Below are 12,248 nucleotides of genomic sequence, written 5' to 3'. Positions count from 1 at the left end.
CATTTGTCTGGTTACAATTACATGTCTGTTAGTGCGTCCATTGTACAGCGCTACATAAATAATTCTAGCAAAGACTAGCAAGCAGCTCAGTGCAATGTCCTGCTGCCCTCTAGTGTTCAAACAAGGGAGAAACATTCAGTCACCCCACAGGCGTGCTTGTAATTTGATGTGGGGGCCTCCTGCCACCACTAACAATAGTAAAAACTAAAAAAAAACAACTTGCTATTCTTAATATGGCAGAATCAAGTCATATGAATATTTATTATGGCAAGTTAGCAATAATAACCAATTAGGAATCAGAGCTCCACCGCTATGTAAATATACTTCTTGCTCCAAGTATGTAACAACTGTTAATTTGCCACAATGATGTAACACTGCACTTTGTGAATAGTTAGGTATTGTATTTAATCTAGGCACCGTGTTCCACATCCATCATTAGGAGAGTGATAACTAAGAAGGTGGGCAGACACGAGGAGGCAGGGATGTTACCAATATCCTCCTACAACAGCGGTAGAGATCCGGGGCTAAAGTGCCCCAAACCCTCCCAGCAACATCTCTTCTTTGCCTTTCTGACTCCAGAGGAGAACCAAGGCATGAGGCATTGCTCTGTGTGAACTAGGTCTGCCTGTGACATGCATCTGAGTCTGCACAAGGAAGGCAGACATATTAAATCAAAGAGGAAAATCATACCTCGTTGGTTGGACACCACACCTTCTTGTAGACTTCAGCCACAGGTAAGTCCAAGTGGATAATCTTATTGTTCACCAAGAGCTGCAAAAATAAGGATAGCAGAAAATGTTAATTTTAATGGGCAGCATGGGATAAAAAAAAAAAAAAAAAAAGTCATTACGTTGCAGCACAGTGCTCAACTAGCAGAGAGAAGAAAAAAAAAAACATTTCAGCTGCCAATCTGATGGTAAACATGATGGGCACACTGTGCACCCTTCTTAAGAACCCTTTAATAAAATATAAATAAAAATCTTTAAATAATGATTATCAAAGAAAAAAATCCAAGTGAATTAACCTGGTGTTATTGCACTCACCTCCATCCCACTATCATCCTCTAACAAGGCCACCAGGTCGCAATCCTGGCAGATCTTATTCTTTATATCCCGCATTAATGGGCCAATCCCAGGCTCGTTGCTGCTATATGGATTTCCTGGCATTCGTCCTTGTAGAAAGTCTTCCTGTTGTGGGTCTTTCTCGAGAGTAACAAAGAACTCAGTGACTTCATTTTCCTCCTGGAAAGAGTGTGAGATGGCGAGCGATACACAGGGTGAGTTCTAAACACGTGTTAAGCTGGCAACAAAGACTAATGCTGGCAATAAAACAGGCAAGGAGATAACTGGAGAATTAATAGAATGCAGGAATGGGAACGCCCACGTTACAACAAACAAATGATGATAATGAAAAAGAAAAAAGTTTGAATGTTTGGTTGGGGTCTACTCACACTGCAGTAAATAGAATTGAAACATTTTCTGGAGCAAGGAAAGGAGGGAGAAACCGCATACCTTGACATCACACACAGGTCATCAAGTCAGATTAAAGGGTAATGAAAGAGTGTGTAAAGATCTAAATAAAAACCCTGCAACGTGTGGATTTTTCTCACTCACCGGGTATATAATGCTGCAGAGTCTCTCAAAAATGAATACAGGTGTCCTGTAATCATCCAGGCTGTAACGCTTGGCTGTCTCTATACAAACTGCCATGAAGGCCTTGGTTTCGGATTCTGTGCCTGCAGACAGAGAACAGGCAAGTCAGTAACAGACACAGCACAGGAGAAACGAGCACAAAACATTAAACTCAACGCTCTGCGCCAGCCTGGGGAAACATTTTACTGCTTCCACATCTCTCTTGGCACTTTGAAAACACCCCACATTTGGGAGAACCGTCTCTGGAACAAAGAAAGGTGTTTGCATGTTCATAAAGCAGAACTATCAGTAATCTGCCCAGGTTTGGATCAGATGCTAGAACTCTGTGCAGCTATTTTTCCTAATCATTTGCCATTATGAAGGTACAGCCCAAATTCCTTGTCACGAAAGGGAAACCATTTGTGTAAGTCCTACACGGTTAGGCCTCCCAGTGAAAGACTGTCATATCGCCCCATTTAATCTTAAGAAGTTTAAATAATTATAAAAGATTTATTTAATTTTTTATTTAAATAACAATAATACAGTAACCATTGATTTATTTCCCTCCATAAATCGGCTATTTTGACCTAAATGTTGCCCCTCTGTTTTCAATTCATTGTTTAGTGAATAAACCCATTTGTGTTCCTTAATCATCTGTCCAACATCCCCTCTGCCCATCCTAACATGTACATCCCTGTCAGTACTCCACAGCTCACCGACAGACTCTGTTAATGCATGGCAACTGTGAGAATAAGTGACTAAAGGATTCTGTGCTCACCGGGCATAATTCCAAAATTATGAACAGGGCTCTCGGTAAGCTGATGGCTATTAGCCTGAACATCAATTCCGATCATCTTAAGAGCCTGCCAACATTTCTCATAAACCTCTGCTGTGGAGGGGTCTATGGGATACGCTCAGACATCACTGAATGGAAGCAGAGCCTCTGGATTTGTGGAGCCATATTCTGGTTCACTGAAAACTCACTGCAGATGCTGTAATCTATAGGCAGATGCTGTAATCTATAGGCAGTCGCTGACAATAAGCAACAGTGAGTACTTTTATCAATTGTTTATTAAGGCATTACCTACACAATAACTAGAGCAATGCTGTGAATTGTTGGGAAAACTGAATTAATTTGGCATAGCCAGCCTATAAAGTAAAAGGAATATTACTTTGCAATCCCGGGAAAGTGAATGCAGACAGGGATCCGGATTTGTGTGCTGTCCTGCTGGTATGTTACCTGTAGTCATGTCCTCCAACATCTCCAGTAACATGTCCTGGGTCTCGTCTATCAGTTTTGTTCTCTGCACCACCAGCTTGCGCAGGCAGAGGTAGCCATTTAGTACAGTTCCAACTAGCCGGCTCTTGAAGTGACGTTTGATTGATTCAACCTCCACAAACGAGGACAGGAGACCTGAGGAACAGGAGATGTGAGTGAGATCGAGACCAGGTCTCAGTTACTCTACCGACACCTAGAACAGCAGCAAAGCTAGTCTCACCTGTCAGACTTTTCAAGGCATATCCTTGCTGCAAGTCAGTACTGAGGGTGGCCTCCTCCAGAGCCAGCAAACGGGCAATTTCCTAAAATCAGATTTAATGCATCAGTAGGAATCACATTTCTGTAAATCTAGCCACAGTCAGGTTTCCAATGACACTTCACAGCCTTCAACAATAAGTGCATTTGTCATGGGACATAACTTGTGCTCTTTTTTAAAACATGAATATAAGTGCATTTTAAGCCGAGACTTCATGAAGCAAAAATTGACCTAATGAGGTATGAATGCTTAGAGTAAGTCCCTCATGACATATTCACTATCAAATACTGAACAATAAACGTTTGGTGCCATCTATAAAACCACACTGCAAGATGTTGCAGAGAATCACCGATGGGCCCCTGACGCGCGCGTTTCGCCCACAACTCATCGAAACGCGCGCGTCAGGGGCCATCGGTGATTCTCTGCAACACCTTGCCGTGTGGTTCATTGACCGTTCATTTCCACACTTCCCTCTGAATCCCGAAGTTTATACACTGTTTGAACTGGGCAGATTTTGGTGGCTAGTTTCCCTTATTTACACTTACTGACAGGCGGCTACGATTTTTTTACCGCTTCCATTATTTTGTGTATATGGGTTACTGCAGTCTAGACCACCATTAATCCATTTCCCACGATTTCGTACAGGTTTAGGACCTATAGTCAACCACCCAAGACTATTTGGTGACTTTTTTATTTTTAGCTAACTGGCAAAACCTTTTTTTGTTTAAGTTCACTCTATAGTACTATTACATGCATATTTGTATTTTTTAGTTTTTCCTGTGGTTACAGATCTTGATGCAAGGCTACTTAGCATGATTTTCGTTGTATCAGCCCAGATCGCTACTTTTAGATTGGGCTCTATAAACTACGGTATGTGCAATAGCATTTGCCACAGTTAATTATAATCTGCAACATTGTCTTGTTGCAGTTTAGATTCACCAGAGGTACACTGAAAACTTTGGAACAGGTCCTCTGTGTTTTCTATACATTTGCAAATTGATCTTCATTACATGATATAGATAGAGGAACGTTACTACAACGCTATATTGTTAATAACCTTAAATAGGTATATTGATATAGCGGTCTAATTTTACATTTTTTTCTAATTATTTTCTTTTATTTAGTAATTATATTTCTATTTTAAGCTTATCTATTAAAAGTTAAATTTTATTTTTACTTAGGGCACTCAATGGCAGGTTATATTACCTTAGTAATGAGATTGCCAACATACGGCAGAACGCCCCTTGCAGCAAGGTAAACCTTCCAATGTGCTGCTTTGATTAGTTTCTGATATAGAGCAAGATATTCGGCTGCACATTCCCCAGCAACACTCAGTTCATCCAAGTAGCTGTAAGAGAAGAGTCAAGGACTGGATCAGGAAACTGTACCGAGCATGTGTTCACTACAGGATTATAAATTCTGGTTCACAGTCAATGTGCAACTCACAGCAAGTAACGCACCTGGTGAGAAGGTCCAGGACCTGCTGTCTGCGGCTTGGAATTGTGGCCAAAGCCTCAACAATAGTGCATGCAGCCTGCCGTGCCGCTTGGGTGGCCGGAGTGAACAACACCTGGAAAGAGAGAAATAATACATTTGTTCCAGAATTTCAGAAAGCTGAAATGAAGATACAAAGAAGGAATGTCTTACCTGTCTAAGCCAGTTATTGTGCCCCAATTTTAGATCGAGGGGACACGTTCTCTTCCCCTTTCTGCTCATAAACTGTTTCCACTTCCAAACATATTTCTCCTGCAAGAACATCTGCCTCAGTTCTGCTTTGCTGGGGGTCTTCCCGCTGCCATCTATGGCTGACATTGGAAAGCAAGAGGAGACATGTGAAGACTAAACCTTTTCTGGATCACACCAATAAAACGTACATTACAGAGTTTTCCCTAAACATTTTATTTTAAGAAAAACTTGGTAAACGTGAATTTTTGGAATGGGAGCATTTGTTAACCATTTCTTTCCACCCAAGTACCCCTAATACAATCTCATACGTTAAAAAGTAACTGGTCTCTGTCCTATTACTAAGTTCTAGAAATAAATGGATGTTTAAGAAGCCCTTTGGCCCCATCAGAAATCTCTTCCTTCATACAGATTTCCTGTAGCAATCATATGAATATTGGCATACTGACTATCATTTACAAAAGGTACTGGAGCTCACCACGGGCAGGGAGGCACTTCTTCCAGGCTTCATAGGAGGCTTTGGGATCTCTCTTGAGCCAAAGTTGGGCCTGGGCATGGATCTCATTACTGTACGGTTTAACTGTAGTGAGGGCTTCATTTGGCGCTTCCTGAAAAAAACAAAACAGATTGTGGTGTTACTTGTAGTAAATTGTATCAATCAGATGGTTGTGTTATCCAATAAGAATTTGTGGGACCCCCAATGCCAAGGACAAGCTGCACAGTGTATGATGGGAGACCATGCTACTGTATCTTGTTACGCATTGAGAAGCCAGGATATTACCTTGTTTTTCTTGCTGGTCGGGGAAGGTGGCTTGATTAACTTTTGTAGAATTCGCAAACACATGAGAGTGATGTTTTCCACGACGACAGGGGTTTTAATGTTCACGGCCATCAGGAAAAGGCTAAGAGCTGAAAACACAGGAAACCACCATAACTGGTACAATAAAATCAGGACTTGGGAGTAACTCGGCAAAAAGATAATGTTCTACAAACAGGAGTGACCACAGCTCGTCAACAAATAAAGCAGACTCTCTCACTGCTTAAACTTGTAATGGGGACCCATACTGGGAGAAAGTGGAGGTGGAAATGGGAAAAGAAAGGTGAAATGGAAGAAATTACGTAGGGGAATAAAGAGTTTCTGTATGAATTTGCATTAATAATTCAGGCCTCTCATTACATAATTAGTGCTGCTGGTAAATTATGTGTGAGCTAGACATAAATACGCAGCGCTCAGACGGCATAATCTCAATTCTAGCATGGATGCCATGAAATATTAGTTGCTTGTAGAAAACATATTGCATAAAATACTTGTTATTTTTAAGGTTTAATTGCTAAACCAGCCGTGTCTAGAATAAACTTTAGAATCCTGGAAGTAATTACTAAACGTACCACATCTCAGACGCAGTTCCCAGCAGATATCTTCTTTGGCGATGGAATCTGTGAGCAGCAACATCTCATACTGGAGGCTGCTGGCCTGCAACACAAGAGAAACAAAGACTTAAGTGAGCATTAAGTGAATGCGGGAAACGGTTCACATCCCATGGACAAGAGGCTACATTCTTACCAAATCAGGGTTTGCCCAGTGACCTTTAAGAGCAGTTGACACCTTTCCTATAATCAATTCATTCATTTGCAATGTGGCTTCAGGATTGTCCCTGATAAAAACAAAGTAACAAAATATGTTATAAAAAACCCAAAAACGCTTTAATTGCCCCTTTCCAAGATCTCAATAGGAAGTATTCCACACCTGGTAAGAAGGCACATGACCTGCCTCACTTCATCACGCATGGCTGCAGGCCCTCTGCGCAGATTATAATCAAACAGTTCGCGGATAAGCCCTTGCGATACCAGAATGTGTCTGATCGTACTATTGGTAGCCAGTGCACGCAGCAGTGTAATGCAGTGCTCGGTCACAGCAGATGCACACCCATAGCACTTGGTGGAGGAGGTGTGACCACATCCGAGAACGGACAAGGCGCGGTACTGGCTGGCGGTGAAGGTGGGCTGAATAGTGGTACGAGAGGATTTGGTTGCTGCTTCCCTTTGTTGGAGATCATATTCCAGGAGCTCCTTACGAGAGGCAAAGACTTTCTGAGATTTAAAAACACAGATAATGTAACGGGAGAACAAACACCACAAATTCATACAGAATGGCTTATTTCCATCCTCTATAAATGCAATATTATTAAATACAGTATAAGAAACTAGCAGAGAATTAATTTACTGTATGAACGAAATGAGAGTTTGTCCCTTTGTTTTTGTCAGATATGAATGTATAGGACTTGACTCTGCAACAGAATAAATGTAAGATCAGAACAGGGGAAACAGAGCCACTAAAGGCTCCCATGTATTCCGATTGCTATAGTGTCCTAGCCCATATTTAGATTTTCACTTTTAGATTCAGATCCTTTTTAAGGTGCTGCTACAAAACAAAATAAACCCCACCCCCTAAAAACTCACTCACTGCAGGGTTAAAACTACAGGGACTACATCGAGATGAAGTGATCTGGGTAACTAGTGGTCCTTACCTACTCAACATGCCTGCAAACTGACTGATTTATATAAAAAAGTCAGTGAATATCAACATATTTCAGCACCAAGAAGTCTTGTGACCAGAATCATGGGTTCTGTGCGAGATTACCTGTATGATCTTGGAGAGCTCATCAAACGAGTTCTTGCAGTCCCCACAGTATTCCTGTGCTAGCTGCAGGATATACCGGTTAACGCTGGCCGACGTGGAGCTAATTCCTCCCGCATTGGCAGAATCATCCTGCAATGTAAAGCACAGCTAGATGAAAAATTAATACTGCCGGTAAACGTATAACAACCTGAAAAAAAACTAAATAGTTTAGGGGCTAGTTACCTGGGGCTTCTCGGGGGCAGCCTCATTCACTTTGCAAAGCAGGCTCTCCAGCTGCGGCCGGTGGCCCATCAGCTGGTGATACACACGATCTGCTTTGTCCAGTAAGGTGTTAATGTTGCTGACGGCCTGCAGACAGGAGAATCGTTTAAGTTTGTTTTAAGTTCGAGTGACACATGGTTATAGTATTAAAATTCCTGTCCAGAGAGAATAAACTCACTTTCTTACGATCCTCTTCATTCTCAATGGGATCCACTGCGCAGCAAGGTCTGGCGTACAACATGAAATCGAAGCGGGCGTACTTACAGAACCCACAAGCATTACACAGGAAAGGATCCTTCTCATCATAGTTAATAGATCTGAAAAAAAAAGAAAACAGAATATGATTTAACACACACTATATATATATATATAGTTTTACACACAGTATGGAAATGTCCCAAATATTATTGGAACCAGGTGTTTAATAAATGTACATTTGGTTCCTGAGCCTAGGCTCTACCAAGTACAAAACGGGGGAGGCGGGGAGAGAGCTGTGGGTACGAGTTTTAAGCAGCCATGGTTGTATGGGAACAATGCCATTGGTTGATCAGTGCAGTGCTTAGGCCTACATAAAAACTATAACACATCACACGGACTCTTGGTTGGGCCCACGTGAGAGCATGTTTCACAAAGAGCAGATAGACACAACAAACAGCTTAGCACTAGGCCTCACATCACCAGCCAGACAAGTGACTTATTTAGCAGAGGTTTGAGGCCCATGGGATATACTGACCGGCATTTGTGACACTGGTACACATTTTCCCCACAGTTTCCACACACTCCAGGGTTGGCAGGTACAGAGGCGCTGCATCGCGGGCATTGTAACGTCTCCGAGGAAGCCTGGTAGTTCTCATAGAAATCTGCAAACTCAATCATTAAGTTTGAGGCGATGATGGGAAGTGGGAGGTCGATCTTCACCTCAGTTTGTCCAGGTGTTAGCTGAACCTTCTTGGCTTTGTGCCAGCGAGCTGGTCTGACGGGGAGAAAAGGTTTGTGTAAAATGATCTCCAAAAAGGCTTCCCTCAAGCTAACAGCTAACATCATCTAACATTGCAGTGGACTTACTTGTTTTTGAGCTCTACGATGGCTTGCACTGTGCGATTGTTGTAATACAGATTGATGGTGCGCACCATCTTTGTGCGTTTCAAGTCACCAATTTTCACTGTCACTTTGCTGATTGTATGGCTGCCAATTAGTTTCACTACCTGCTGTGTGGTTGTGTAACGAGTATCCACCTTAATTGATGACAGCTTGATGTTCTGCAAAAAGAAATAGGTCTGTCACAGCAGTGTAGATCTAAATGAATGTTACAGGTGTCACGGCTTGTGACCAGGTTCCCTGTTAGAGCCACCAGAGATCCTGTAAGGAAAGCTTCGTTTCCAGCGCTTTTCTTGATTTATAAATGCTGAAGAAGTAATACACGGCAATTGAATATATCTTTATACTCTGATGAAAAGGTGGTTCTACATACATAATATTTTCTAAATAAATCATATCCCCCTGCTTTTGAGAATGTAATATGCTGTTGACATGGTGTCTTAAAGCAAAAAAAAAAAAAAATATTGAAAGAAAAAAAGAATCTGCCAACGATACTTACACACAGGGGGACCTCGGGGTTGTTACACACAAGGCAAGGATCACTTTCCAAATAATAGCCATCAAACTCCACCAAGCCAGACAGGGTGCTGGAGAGAGAAGAGGGGTTCAAGGCACAGAGTGAGGACGGCTATATGGCAAAAACAAATTCAGAAAAGCAAGGAGCAGGAGATAAGTGTCTGCAGGTGGCATGTGCGGGTAAAAACCATGCAGGATTGTAGGAGCCTTGTGGGCACAGAGAGAAGGGACTAGCACAGGGGTATTAAAGCCAGCATGGAGCAAGCACTGTGACGCTGCAGTACACAAGCAGGCATTATGTGGGTACAGATAGGAGGAAAAGAGGATGACAGGAGAAATATGTAACTCACTTATAGATGTTGGAGTTGGGGTGATTAGTCAGGATGTGGTTTTGCGTTCGCAGGATTTCAACGGCCTTTTGAGAATATTCTTTAAACTGACAAGATGGATAACAATTGCATGTTACAACTCTAGCCATCTGATGGGTTACTAGACACTTTATTCATAGATAAGGATAATGTGCTGTGAATCCGTACCTTCTTCTCAGTCTGTGGAGTTTTCAGTGAAAAGTATCCAAGAAGATCTACAAACTGAGCTGCTTTGCGTCCGTACGCCGGAAGCTCAGGCCAAATGGACCACATGAGATCCAAGAGCAACTCCTGCTGGGACTTGTTTGAATTTCTAAAATCATTCAAATGAAAAACAAGGATTAAAAAAAACAAACAAAAAAATAACCACCAGACTACACAACGTTTAATAATCTGAAAATAGTGAAAATGTTAAATACCTAAAATGTAAACTCCTATTAAGTCAACTTCTCATTAAACCAAAATAATTAGTTCAAATCTAGTTTATATTAGATGTGTAAAAACGTATTTGTAGAGAGAAATTCAAATAAAATTCCTGTTAATTGATACCAGAACTCCACAAGATAAATCACAGGGAAAATGATTTGGCATCAATTAGTTTATGATTAGTAGGAATTTTATGCAGAAGAATCGCTTTAAACAAAAATGTTTTACTATTATGGAGAAATTGCAAACGTTTAAAAACTATGATGTAGGGAGCTCAGTGGTGCGAAAGGGCCTTACACAAAGCAGCAAATAAAATGAAAAAAGTGGTTCAGGCAATCCAAGTCACATCCAGTAGGAACACAGAGCAATGTTTGCATTATTCTGTTAGAGAACGTACTGTCATCTAGAGGATTTGTGCTCGCGTTCCATTAAATCTATTCGCAGTGCAACTGGCTGCATTCTTGAAGCATGTATTAAACCCAACAAGTTTAATATTAGTTAGCACTAGACCTAAACATTTAATCTCCCCCGCAAAAAAAATAAAACTAATTATCTGAGGTAAATTCACATATAGCTTATTACAATCTGTCACTGGGAAAATAAGAATATTTGAATTGTACTGCATTTCAGTGCGACCATCCATTTTAATAATGTCCCATTACTGAACAAAATTAAAAAAGAAACAAGGGTGCATTGTTCGAATACATATTAGATATTAAAGATCTTTAACATGTTCTCTTAAAATTAAAATGACATCCGAAGCAAAGGAACAAATTCGCCAACTTGCCATCTCAATGCAATTTGTTCATTAAACTGGGAATTGCACCTTTATGGAAAAATTCTACAATGAAGCTCTGCCAATTCTGGTTTAAAATTCTGTTTAATGAATAAAACCCAATGTTTGCTGCTCAGGGCCACTGGGTTCTACTATCCTACCTGTGCCGAAAGGAGATTTCAGAATTGCAGTCTAAACTTTTACTGAAATGACGTTCCTGTTTTCTGTCGCCACTCGACATTTAACTGCAATCAGAGCGCCGCTCAACCTTTTAACCACAGAGTGCCGCTCACCTGTAGATATGCAGAGCTAAACAATGTGCCTGCCAGCGCACCGAAGAGGCGTTTGACTCCAAGAGGAAACAGCGTAAAAATTGAATCAAGGTTTCTTTGTCTGCAAACTTATTGAGCTGATTCACCAGAGCCGTACAGAGCTGCTCCTCCTGGCTGTTGGAACTTTCACCTGCAAAACATGCCATTTAGATCAGTTGGAATTCTGCCTTTCCACGGACTAACAAATAAACCAGCTCTACAGGGAAATCTATTATAATAACCAACTTCTCACCATCCTTCTCTTTTTCCTTCTCTTCCTTTTTACTCTTTTTAGTGGAAGACTTGGACTGTGAGCCGGATTGCCCGGAGCTGGAGGCAGACTGACTGCTGGAAGTGCCGGAGGATGAAGACGCAGAGAGCACTTTACTGCCGCACAGTGCACAGGAAAGGAGCTGCAGCAGCACAGGGGACACACCTTCATCAACCAGGAAACTGACTTGCAGCAAGAAATACAGGACAGCTGGAGAACCGAATAAGAGACAATCAGAGTGATGGTGACTATATCAGTATCTAAAACAGAGACAAGTTACCCTATAGATTCCTCCTTTTGTAACACTATTCTTATATATCTTCTATAAAATATGAAGAAAAAAGTATTTTACTTTTAACGTATACTTTGGTCATTCACCGCAACCTGATGAAATACGAATGTTGCGTCCTGTCAGAGGTTGTGATCGCGGAATAAGGAGATACCTTACTAGGTACATAAGTACGGTGGCAATGAAGGAGTTAATCTGTATATTTGTACGGTGGCAGTGAAGGAGTTAATCTGTTTATATGTATGGTGGCAGTTAAGGAGTTAATCTGTTTATATGTATACTGGCAATGAAGTAGTTAATCTGATTTTGTCTGGGATTTTAATGTGAGGAATATTGCATATTGTGGCAGTCGGTCAGTCAGATCGACTGCCACAATATTCCTCACATTCAAGACCGATTGGTTGAAGGTCGACAGTATAAAAAGCAGCAGCACAGGTTTAATC

The 12,248-nt window shown here is 41.2% G+C and overlaps 1 protein-coding gene across 15 annotated transcripts in view; it reads right to left on the bottom strand.

Annotated features, from left to right (window-relative positions):
• The window catches only part of UBR4 (ubiquitin protein ligase E3 component n-recognin 4), an 82,519-nt gene that overhangs the window by 14,302 nt on the left and 55,969 nt on the right, over nucleotides 1-12,248 (bottom strand). For 10 of the 15 annotated variants that reach the window (XM_063437055.1, XM_063437060.1, XM_063437057.1 and 7 more), the window contains 23 exons: nucleotides 11,499-11,726; nucleotides 11,228-11,396; nucleotides 9,902-10,046; nucleotides 9,716-9,801; nucleotides 9,349-9,436; nucleotides 8,817-9,010; nucleotides 8,485-8,724; nucleotides 7,930-8,068; nucleotides 7,713-7,838; nucleotides 7,491-7,637; nucleotides 6,597-6,940; nucleotides 6,414-6,504; nucleotides 6,239-6,323; nucleotides 5,631-5,758; nucleotides 5,328-5,457; nucleotides 4,814-4,971; nucleotides 4,627-4,736; nucleotides 4,373-4,514; nucleotides 3,131-3,212; nucleotides 2,872-3,045; nucleotides 1,614-1,735; nucleotides 1,044-1,241; nucleotides 691-771 (listed from right to left, as the gene is read on the bottom strand). In XM_063437055.1, coding sequence (XP_063293125.1) covers nucleotides 691-771; nucleotides 1,044-1,241; nucleotides 1,614-1,735; nucleotides 2,872-3,045; nucleotides 3,131-3,212; nucleotides 4,373-4,514; nucleotides 4,627-4,736; nucleotides 4,814-4,971; nucleotides 5,328-5,457; nucleotides 5,631-5,758; nucleotides 6,239-6,323; nucleotides 6,414-6,504; nucleotides 6,597-6,940; nucleotides 7,491-7,637; nucleotides 7,713-7,838; nucleotides 7,930-8,068; nucleotides 8,485-8,724; nucleotides 8,817-9,010; nucleotides 9,349-9,436; nucleotides 9,716-9,801; nucleotides 9,902-10,046; nucleotides 11,228-11,396; nucleotides 11,499-11,726 — 3,407 coding nt within the window. The remainder of the gene's footprint in view (nucleotides 1-690; nucleotides 772-1,043; nucleotides 1,242-1,613; nucleotides 1,736-2,871; nucleotides 3,046-3,130; nucleotides 3,213-4,372; nucleotides 4,515-4,626; nucleotides 4,737-4,813; nucleotides 4,972-5,327; nucleotides 5,458-5,630; nucleotides 5,759-6,238; nucleotides 6,324-6,413; nucleotides 6,505-6,596; nucleotides 6,941-7,490; nucleotides 7,638-7,712; nucleotides 7,839-7,929; nucleotides 8,069-8,484; nucleotides 8,725-8,816; nucleotides 9,011-9,348; nucleotides 9,437-9,715; nucleotides 9,802-9,901; nucleotides 10,047-11,227; nucleotides 11,397-11,498; nucleotides 11,727-12,248) is intronic. The other 5 variants (XM_063437059.1, XM_063437063.1, XM_063437064.1 and 2 more) reach the window with 1 other exon arrangement.

This window comes from Pelobates fuscus, chromosome 11, assembly GCF_036172605.1.
Source record: "Pelobates fuscus isolate aPelFus1 chromosome 11, aPelFus1.pri, whole genome shotgun sequence".
NCBI classification, from domain to species: domain Eukaryota; kingdom Metazoa; phylum Chordata; class Amphibia; order Anura; family Pelobatidae; genus Pelobates; species Pelobates fuscus.
Note: the sequence above shows the minus strand (reverse complement) of the source record. Positions and strands in the feature narration are given on the sequence as shown.